This window comes from Glycine soja, chromosome 1 (genome assembly GCF_004193775.1).
Source record: "Glycine soja cultivar W05 chromosome 1, ASM419377v2, whole genome shotgun sequence".
NCBI lineage: Eukaryota > Viridiplantae > Streptophyta > Magnoliopsida > Fabales > Fabaceae > Glycine > Glycine soja.
In genome coordinates this window covers 8488622-8499204 of record NC_041002.1, presented here as the reverse complement: position 1 = coordinate 8499204, position 10583 = coordinate 8488622, and the positions used below count along the sequence as shown (strand labels likewise).

General features: G+C 29.0%; 1 protein-coding gene across 2 annotated transcripts; it reads right to left on the bottom strand.

The window, feature by feature from the left end:
• Positions 1-7641: 7641 nt before the first annotated feature.
• On the bottom strand, positions 7642-10195 carry LOC114412159 (protein SPIRAL1-like 1). Of its 2 annotated transcripts, none has more exons than XM_028375956.1 (3): positions 10074-10195; positions 8924-9179; positions 7642-7951 (listed from the first exon to the last, which is right to left on the bottom strand). In XM_028375956.1, the coding sequence occupies exons 2-3, from the start codon at positions 9161-9163 to the stop codon at positions 7865-7867; spliced, it is 327 nt and encodes a 108-aa protein (XP_028231757.1). In that variant the 5' UTR covers positions 9164-9179; positions 10074-10195; the 3' UTR covers positions 7642-7864. The 2 variants fall into 2 exon arrangements, with proteins under 2 accessions (XP_028231757.1, XP_028231764.1); XM_028375963.1 differs by having other exon boundaries at positions 8924-9183; positions 10079-10172.
• Between the last annotated feature and the right edge of the window lie 388 nt (positions 10196-10583).

Here is a 10583-nt window from a genome sequence, read left to right as displayed (position 1 = left end):
AAATTTAACTTATTTAAACAAATTAAAACTTAAACTTAACTTATTTAGTTCATTTAAAACTTAATTATTTTTTATTTTAAAAAAATTCCTAAATTATTTTTTAACTTTATTAATTTAGTATTTAACAAATTATTTTAGTAATTATTCTGTAAAAAAATATTTTAATGATATATAATAATCTACAAATGAATATATGTGTTAAACATGTGGTATAATATTATCAAATCTAATGTAATTTTAATTATATATATATATAGTAGAATTCATGTAACTTTAATATTCTTTTTATATAAATGAGTTATTCATGAGGAGCTGTGGAACTTGTAAAGTTTGGATTTGATTCATAAATAATTGAATCAAATCTCAAGTTTGCATTTGTTTATTTAATTAAACAAATAAGCTTGATCAAGTAGTTAACAAGTCAATCTCGAGTAATTCACGAATAATTGGACTCATTTACTCCACTATTTGTTATTATTTTTGTTGAAATAAAAAATCATGAATATGGTTGAACGCATGATAGTCACTAGCCTAAATGATTTATCTGCGATATCTCACGCAAACTTTCTATAACACAACTGGAATGTCGTAGGAGAATTAAGGTTATAGAACTTGTAAAGATAAAATCAACCCAAGAATAAAGAGTGAGAGAGATTAATAGAAGTAAAGAGAAGAAAAAAAAATTGACACCCAAATACCTTTGAAATCACGTCCATCACCCAATTTTTTTTTTATAATCAATTATGCGTCTATAATTGTCATTCTCCCTCTCTTGACTTTTATGAGCATTAACATAACTTAATTTTTGAATTTCAAATTCTTGAAAATAAATGTCATAACTTTCCTTGTCTTAAGATTTTCATTTAACTAAATTTTTTTAAAAAAATTCTTTTGAAATAATCATTAAAATTACATAAATTATCTCCTTCCCATATCTTTTGATGTTTAAGATTATTGCGCCTAGATTAAAAATATTTAATAAAACTAAAAATTATTATATTTGAACTAAAATATCCTTATTTAATACCTTGATCATTGATACTTACATCACTAGCAATTAATATTAAATGAGATTGTACTTAAAACATGAATCAATTAGACTTTAAAATTTTAAAACATCAAATTTTCTTAAAAAATAAAAAGGTAAAACATAAGTTTTGGAAAGGTGGTAATACAATGGAACGAGAGATATTGTGTGTAATTTGAAATTATCAAATAGAAATGGGAATATATATATATATATATATATATATATATATATATATATATATATATATATATATATATATATATATATATATAGAAATTAGAAATAAATTTTGAAAAATTATCCATTCAGCCATTCAGGGATACCTCGTGGGACGGAGAGAGTAATTGTTTTGTAGAAGTTGTGGTTACACTCACGACCTGTTTAATAATTTTTAGTTTTCTTATTTCATACTCAGTTTTAGATTAAACTTCTGTTAAACATTTTAAAACATATGAATTGATTTTTTTTTTATGGAAAATGAATTATTATAAAATCAAAAAATAAATCTAATAAATTATCATAATTTTAAGAATAAAAAATTATTTACTAAAAATATTAATTGATAAAATGAAAGCAACATAATATATTATAGAACGAATCACATTAACATTTTATTAGGTTTTATCACATTACACAGAATAATTCTCCTTATTTAATATTTACACTAACCTTCTTTATAGGAAGTCTATAAAGTGTCATATAATGTTTTCAAACATTAAAGTGGGTAATGTAATATGTAAAAGGGTGTTTGTGTAATATTTTCAAATATTAAGGATGGTTAGCGTAAAAAAAAAAGATGATATTGACTATGTGTGATAAAACTAACTAAAAAATTAGTTGAAAATTAAAAAATTAACTTGAGGTAGCTGAAGGTGAGCTAGAAAGCAGTTTTATTGAATAAAAAATATTTGGTAAAATTGTCCGTAGTTTACATGTAAAATTACATAAAAGATAAAAATAATAAAATTTTACCTTAAAAAATATTTAAAAAGAAATCTAATAAATAACTAAGAACATAAAGATGAAAAATATAAAAGGATAAAAATTAGCCTTTTAAAAAATAATGTTTGTTTGAAGTAATGTTTCAAAAAAATATTAGAAACTATTCAAAAAATTTATTTATTAAACAGTCAAATAAAATTTTCAATTAATAAAAAAAATTAAAATTTAATTAAAATATCTTATAAATATAGTTGTTGTATGTAATTCGAAAAAAGTTTAGGAGTATAAGTGTAGTTTGTAAAATATTATATTATATAAGTTAAACAATAAAAATTAACCACAAAACAATAATTACAACAATTCGATCATTTTACATAAAAAATTAATTCATAAATTTTCAAAATGCTTAACAAAATTTTAACCTATATTTAGGCCAAAAACAAACAAACTATGAAAAAAGGGAAAAATTTAATTAAAAAAAAAACATAAACAAAGTCGTGAGTGAAGCCACATAATTTTTTTTCTTTCAAAAAATTGAAGTATTTAATTTAAACACTACTTTCATAAAAAAAGTTTTTTAAAAAAAAGTTAAAGTCATTGCTACTTTCACAACTTCATAAACAAAAAAAATAAAAATTGAAAGTCGTAATATGAAACCAAACTGCTTTGTCGAAGTCGTGTTTGTTACCCTTAAATAAGTCATTTTTTTCAAAATCTACCCCCATTTTATAGTTTTAAAAAATAAATTACGAACAGGAACAAGGAACATAAATTCTTAACATAGTTGAATACTTAAGACTGAACTTGAAACAATTAGTTAAAATGGAACAATCTCCTACTAATTAATCCACACCTTCATTAATGGACTTTTTAACCAATCGGGGGTAAAAAATTAAAATTCGCAATTTTACATTTGGGGGTATATTTCAAAAAATTATCCAAAATGGGATAAGTCGTAATAGTTGGTACGACTTCTAAAGTCAGAAGTGTTATGACTTTTTAATCTTTTTTATTTTTTAACTGAAGTCGTAACAATATTTACGACTTCAGTGTAAATATAATTTTTTTTACAACTTTAAAGTCGTATTTTAAAAAAAATGAAAATCCTATTTTGTTTTATGACTTTAAAGTTGTAAAACTGTATTTTTAAAAAAATTTGAGGTAAACCTCCTTTTTAAAAAAAAAGCTATTTTACTATTTGCAGCCTGTTTTTAATTTGTTAACCTTTTTTTCGTAAATTTGTTTTTTTAATTTAATAATGTTTACAATTTTATTTTTTTTAAATAAAAAAGTTAAAAAATATATTTAAATATATAATAAATAATATTAAGTTGATTTTATTAGTATATTTTTGGTAAAGGCAGGGCATAGGTACTCCGAAGACGTATATGTCATGATGCAAGAAAATCAACACATTACTACCTCACATTATGTTCGCATGTATGTTCGAGAAACAGGGGAGTTTGAGGTTTAAGAAATTGCAAATACGCGACTTGGTCGATGAGCAATGACATGCACTGTCAAATTGAATGAATGATTGTGTGATTATGGATAATTTCAAGCACTTCGACTACCTTGCTCACATGCAATTGCAGCGTGTGCTTTTTGCAATTTAAATTATGATGACTTTGTTGACCCTGTATACAAGTTGAAAAATATTTTCAAAGTTTATCAATATTATTTTCATTCCCTTGGAAGTGAAGACACATGGTTTCACTATTTAGGTCCGCAATTTATGTTTAATCCTTCAAAACGGCGGCAGACATCAGGCAGGCCGACCACTACTCGGATACATAATGAGATGGATGAACCAATTCCAAATAGGCCTAAGAAATGCTCATTATGTAGAACTGAAGGACATAATCAGAATAATTGTCCATACAAACAAGTACATGACTAAAATAACTTGTAATTTTTATGTTTTTCTTTTATTTGTATTGTGTGTTTTATATTAATGTATTAATTATGTTGTTTTTAATTTTTATTGATAGATTATTTATATAATTAAACATTTAAAGTAAACTATAATAAAAATATATATAATATGTTTTAAATAATTAAACATTAAAATAAAATAATAACATATCAAATAAAATCACAAAAAATATTCTAATAAAAATAACTTAATATTATTTATTATATATTTAAATATATTTTTAAAATTTTTTATTTTAAAAAAATAAAATCGTTAACATTATTAAATTAAAAAAACAAATTTATGAAAAAAAAGGTTAACAAAGTAAAAACAGGCTGCAAATAGTAAAAAAATATCGTTATTTTTAAAGGGAGGTTATAACTTTGAAGTGGTATACCTCAATTTTTTTTAAATACAGTTTTACGACTTTAAAGTTGTAAAACAAAATACGACTTTCGTTTTTTTAGTACGATTTTAAAGTCGAAAAAAAAATTATATTTATATTGAAGTTGTAAATATTTTTACGACTTCAATTAAAAAATAAAAAAAATTAAAAAATGGTAACAGTTGTTACGATTTCTGACGACTTACTCCGTTTTGGATAATTTTTTAAAATATACCCCCAAATGAAAAATTGTGAAATTTTTTACTCCCAATTGATAAAAAAGTCTCATTAATGTTCATATTACATTTTTATTTGAAATGACACAAAGGAAATAAGTGATTGAATAAATAATTTATGACCATTCTGGTGTTTATCAAAGAAACGCACTCATTTCTTAAAATACGTCCAACTCTATATTTGAATGTACGTAACTCAAGTAAAATAAGAAATGATACAATAAATTGAGACAGTCCTTATACATGAAAACATTGACAGGTTAATAATCGATGCACATACTAAACCTTTATTCCTAACTCATGTCTACTTTAGATAACATCAAGGAATGTTTCAACATTTAGTACTCACAGCACTCACATGACAGGAAATATATAAATAGAAATATATATACAAAAGATAGGTCATCACTCATTACAATTCACTGCTGATACACTTAAAAACTATCATCCATTCCACCTTCACCTTATTGAGTCATCCATTGACACCACTACTAATCCATCAACATTCTGGTGAGCAGATTAATGCTTGGTCATGATCATCCTTGGTCTCCACACTTTGAATTGAAGAACAGTTATCCTTTTTTACCTCCTTCATGCATGGCTTCTCTTCAAGTGGTTCCTGTTGTGTTCCCAGTTCCCTGAGCAAAGACTTAATCCACACAAACATGGAGCTCCCCAAGCTAACCCAAGAAATAGCCTTACCAACCTCATAACTATAAACCTGCCCTGAAAAGCACCAACTCAAGAGCAATATGTTCCCATTGTAGAAGAACACAACAAGCAACTCAATGAGCTTCAAGAACAAAGTTTTGAAAGAAATAGGCCTTAGTAAAGGGTGTTGAGAGAGTGCTTCCAAGTCCAAGTTTGCAACCACTAGCAAATGAGACAACAAACCCTTGTTCATCAGCTTGTGATCCCTCACCCACTCAATGATGTAATGAGCAAGCTTTGACACCAACAAGTGTAGCAACCCAATCACAACATTGAACAAGCATGTCTTGAAGATCTCGTGGTTGAACTTCAATGCTGCTTCCCAGTACCAATCAATGGCACCACGTGTGGCACCCCAATAGACCAAAGAGGGTACTCCAACCCCAACGCAGATTCCAAGGTGAGTGTGAATCTCAAGTGCGAATTTCACGTACAAACTTATGGGAATGCTTAGGCCCCATGACCATGGTTCATTCATGAATGCACTTGAGAGGGAGGAAGAGCCTTCATTGATGAAAGCAAGGATGCAAATGGAGAGGAAGTGAAAGATTTTGTCAAAGTCAGGCCCTCCTTGCAAATTAGCCATGTTGTTGAATATTGATGATGAGAAAATGAAGGAAGAAGCTAGGTGTAACAAATTAGGGTTTCTATATGATTGTGGATCATTTGAAGAATTAGCTTCAGCGGAATAGGGTCATTTATAAAACCTGAGAAGTTTCCTTGGAAATTTCCATCTTCATGAACATTTTGAAAACTGTTGTGCGCACAGAAACATTGAAGTACTTGCACTTCCTTCATGTGTGGACATATGATATCAGGCTTCGTTTTGAGGATTGGTGCTTTCTGCTTGTAAGTGTGCCAGAACCTTCAGAGAAGTTTCGTTTTGCTATTTTAGTGTCAAAAGTAATAGTTGTAATATTTGTACGTGTCTTTATGTCCTTGTCTTATCTTATCTCGTAATTAATTTTTAAATTGGATTTGGACCCTACAATTTCCGTGAAAGCTCACTTTAGCGGGAAAATAATAATATTGTTACTACATATTTTCTTTTATTTAAACTTATTTTTAATTTATACTTTTTCCTTCTTATAAATAAAAGTATAAAGCGTGTGGGTAAAAAAAGAAACTATGGAAGTATCATTATTGAGGAATAAGGTACTATCGGGGGTTATATCTCGGCATATTTTGGATTTTTTTCAGTAATAGTGAGACCAACTCTTATTACTAATGTAAAATGTGTCAAGTTTTTTTTTTTTTTTTTGCTAAGCATAAAATGTGTTAAGTGTGAGAAGGGGAAAGACAAGAGCAAAGGTGTTAAATGATATGAAGGCTATTTCGAGGTTCTATTTATCTATAGGAGTAAGTAGGGGAGTATCAATATTATTAAGGAGGAAAAAGGTACTTTTTTTAATGAGTAGAAGAAAAAAGGTACTGTTGCAGGGTTATATGTATGTATCATTTGGAATTTTGTAGGTTATAAGGAAGCCTACCATCTAATTACTCATGGAAAATGTGTTAAGTGTGAGAAGGAGAAAGAGCAAGGAACAAGTGTTGGAATTCGAGGGCAAACATGTTGAGATGTTACCTACACTTGTTCTTTGAAAAGATAAATCCAAATCCTGGATCCAAAATCCAATTGCAATTCCTAATTTAAATATTAGATCCGTTATTCTTTAATAATAATAAGATGTAGAGGATAATGATCTAAAGATATTAATAAGACAAAAACATATCATTTGAAGTAATCATTATGTATAATATATATCATCTTTTGAGATTTTAAGTAATCACTCACTAAATTATTGTTCCTGACGACAAACATTTTGAGATTTTATTTTCTAATTGAAATTTCCTCTTTTGTATTTTTAGTTAAGAAGGACAACTGCAGAGGATCCGCACGGAAACATAAAACAAAAGGACAAATTCAGTTGGGTTGGGAAGAACTGATTTTTTTTATTCTGATATGAAGGCACACAACCACTGCAACTCCCCAGAAACATTTAGCTTTAAAATTAAATTAATCTTTTATTAAATAAGAGTTAAAGTGAAGAGTCCAATTCGTCGACTCTTTCTTACGAACTGGTTATGACTCGAAGAATACTCGATAATTTGAAACCGTTCTCTAACCTTATACTGACTCAATAATCTAAGTAAAATGCTAGTTCAAGGTTTAGGCCTTAACCCGAAGGAGACAATATTTCATTCATAATTTGGCAGTTTCCAATAAAGTTTTAACTAATATTAGTGGGTCCAATCCATCAAAAAGATATTAGTGGGTTCAAGAGTGTCAAAAATCGTGTTGCTAACACTTCATTTTACTAACCAAAATTATGCCTGAATTTTTCAGCATGAGTTATTCGTATCCATGGAAATAACCCGGTGCAGGATAACAAATTAATAGAATAACTAGGAAAACAAGAAATACAAAATTGGAAGCAAATGTGCACTTAATACTTAATAGAGATATTTGTTTCTGTCAAACACAGTTCTGTAATAGATGTTTAGCACATCCAAAATATAGCACTCTTGACTCACTTATCGTAGCAACCATAACCTATAATACACCATATCTTCCATTATGTTTCCACGACCTGAATTTCAAAATAAATCATTCATCATCGAGCAAAAGCTTTGCAAACAAGGTATCATTTCCCCTCCCCAGGTTCACCAAAGAGATAACCTAGGGAAGAACCACCACCAGGGGCAGCATGGACCTTGGTTGAGGGTCGGTCCTGCAGCCAAATTTGAAAAGAAAAATATCAATCCAGATAAATTCCAAAGAAAATAAATCTAAGCATGGTCAGACAAGCTATTAATCTACTTTTCATGTATCTCTTCAGAATGTTGTGGAATGTATCTTATTGTAGATTCAAACTTGTAAGACATCACTCTAGTACAATAACCAAGCCTTATTGCCCACTATGTTAAATGCTAATTGACTGCAAACAGTGTCGAATTCTGTTTACAAGACAAGATGGAAGCTCTATCACTATCATTGATATATAGGTATTTCACTACAGTTTAAATAATACCTAGGTCCAGGTTGAAAATAAACTGATAGGAAGTCAACATTAAGCAATATGAACATTAAGTTATTCATATTTCATAATAACAGTCAGTGCTGACAGCTGATATTCAAGGTTAAATACATAATTAAGTAGATTTATCCTCATTGCATAGAAAACAAATCCTAAATAGATGATTAAGTAGATTCACTCTCATTGAATAGGCAAAACCAACCTTTTGATTCTTATGCATATAGCAGTAAGAAAAGAACCCAGATAATAATTTTGTTTCCCAAATATTTGATAATTTCCAAACTAGTACAGATAGTATAGCTAACTAGATTGAACATCCAGACCTAATTATTTTGAATTTTCAACATGTGAGGTGAAAAATAAGATCATCTATATGAACCCACAGTAACAAAATTATCACAGTACAATACATATAAGACAATTAAAACACATATAGGGGACAATCAAACCTAATTTTGTAAGTGTGTGCAGTGTACCAGACTTAATCCCTTGTAGCGCCATAATATAAAACCATTCATGTCACCATGTGTCTTCATCTAGCAGTTTATAATAACTTAATCACTGTTAGCTTTTGGTATAGTTGGTTCTTGACACAGTGCCTAAATTATAATAACTTAACTTGGAAAAAAAAGAAATTAAATACAAGATAATAAGCACAAATAATACCGTGATGAAGTTGCCGGTGTTCTGGCCATCAGTAGAATGACTGTTGATACCAGCAGCCTTGTTAGGGTCTATTGTTTTAGTAGGAGGAGATGCTTTTGGAGGAGGCACATTATTTACAGCCTGCACTTCAGGTTGGGCTGGGGCATTATTTGTTGCTGGTTTTGGGGCAGGGGCCTCTCCACTGCCAAAAAGATAACCCAATGAACTTTGACCACCACCACTGCTAACTCCACGACCCATGCTCTTCAACTGATTTCTGAAAGGTACAGTCTAGTCTCAGCCATCAAATGGACAAACAAGATTCACATAAATTCATAAGCAGTAAAAGACACAAACACAAAAAAGGGAGGGACAGAAATAAAATGTGACAACCTACAAAAAATATTTATTCAGACAACAGTCACCACCAAGAGTGCACTAAACATTAATCAAATGTATTTTCATTTTGCATTCAAACATCTAGCACATTTTTTCTGTTTTACTACCAGTTTTCATCATCTTGTGAACAATTGATCTACGACATTATAGGTTTTAAAAAAGGACCAAGACCAAGACCTCGGTCGCAGCGTCAAGGTTTTTGGGGGTGACAATGATTGCAATTGTGGCCACATCGCCCATATTTGTCCGCAATTTCCCGCAATCAGGAAATTCAACAAAACCGCAAAATTAATTTAAAACCTTAATTAAAATCATTTTAAAATATATCTGATCCAATTCTGGAGACAATGCACAACACAGCAAAAACGGAATGAAAAAGACATTTGTTATTTGATCATAATTCTATAAGACTAACAAAGACATCTATATCTACTTCCTTTCGATGGAAAAAGAGGAATAACACCCTCTGTTCCATTATCATCCACATTTCACAGTATAAGAATGAGTGCAACGGAATGAATTGATCGAAATCAAATCAATCACAAAAGACAACGATTACATCAAAACCTACTATTCCACACAGCGAAAAACAAAATGAAAATGAAAATTGAAAATTGAAAATGGATCTGAACAAGGGAGATTGACGAGGCCGGGAAAAGGATCTCGCGTAACATGAAATGCAAAATGTGCGGATCGATAAGAGAAATGGAAAATGAAGAGCGAAAAAATGAATGAAAATGGAAAACACTAATCGGAGAAGAGAAAGGGTTACCTGAGGGGGAACGGAAGGAGCAGATCTGGGAAACGGAATGGCCAGGCACAGAAAAGATGAATGTGTGCCTTATAAATAACCCTCACACTCACATTTCAATGTGTAAATTTGTTTTTAATATATAATAAATAAATAAATACAAATATATAAATACTATAAAAAAAGATAATTTGATTAAAATATATGTAAAGATATTTATGCATTCAAATCACAAATTTCATCCTGCTCGATTTTACTATTTTACAAAATTTCCTTAAATAAGTAACGTGCATTGCAAATGAAATTAGAATCTAAGTCAGCAAATTGAAAACACCTATTAAAATGAAATTAGAATACAAGTCAGTGAATTGAAAATAGCTATGACATCAAATTTATTAAAAAAATCATAATTTTCATGTAAATAATGTTAGTGATTCATTTTTATAAAAAGAATCTAATAGAGTGTGTTTGGATGAGGAAATTTAAAATTATGAGAAATTTTAAATACTTCAATTGAAATTCTTTTGTTTT

Bases quoted from the DNA above. Each gene is read 5' to 3' on its own strand.
- LOC114412159 (XM_028375956.1), bottom strand. From the start codon at position 9,163: ATGGGTCGTGGAGTTAGCAGTGGTGGTGGTCAAAGTTCATTGGGTTAT. The intron at 7,952-8,923 runs GTATTATTTGTG...ATTTGGCTGCAG, and splicing joins ACACCGGCAACTTCATCACG to GACCGACCCTCAACCAAGGT.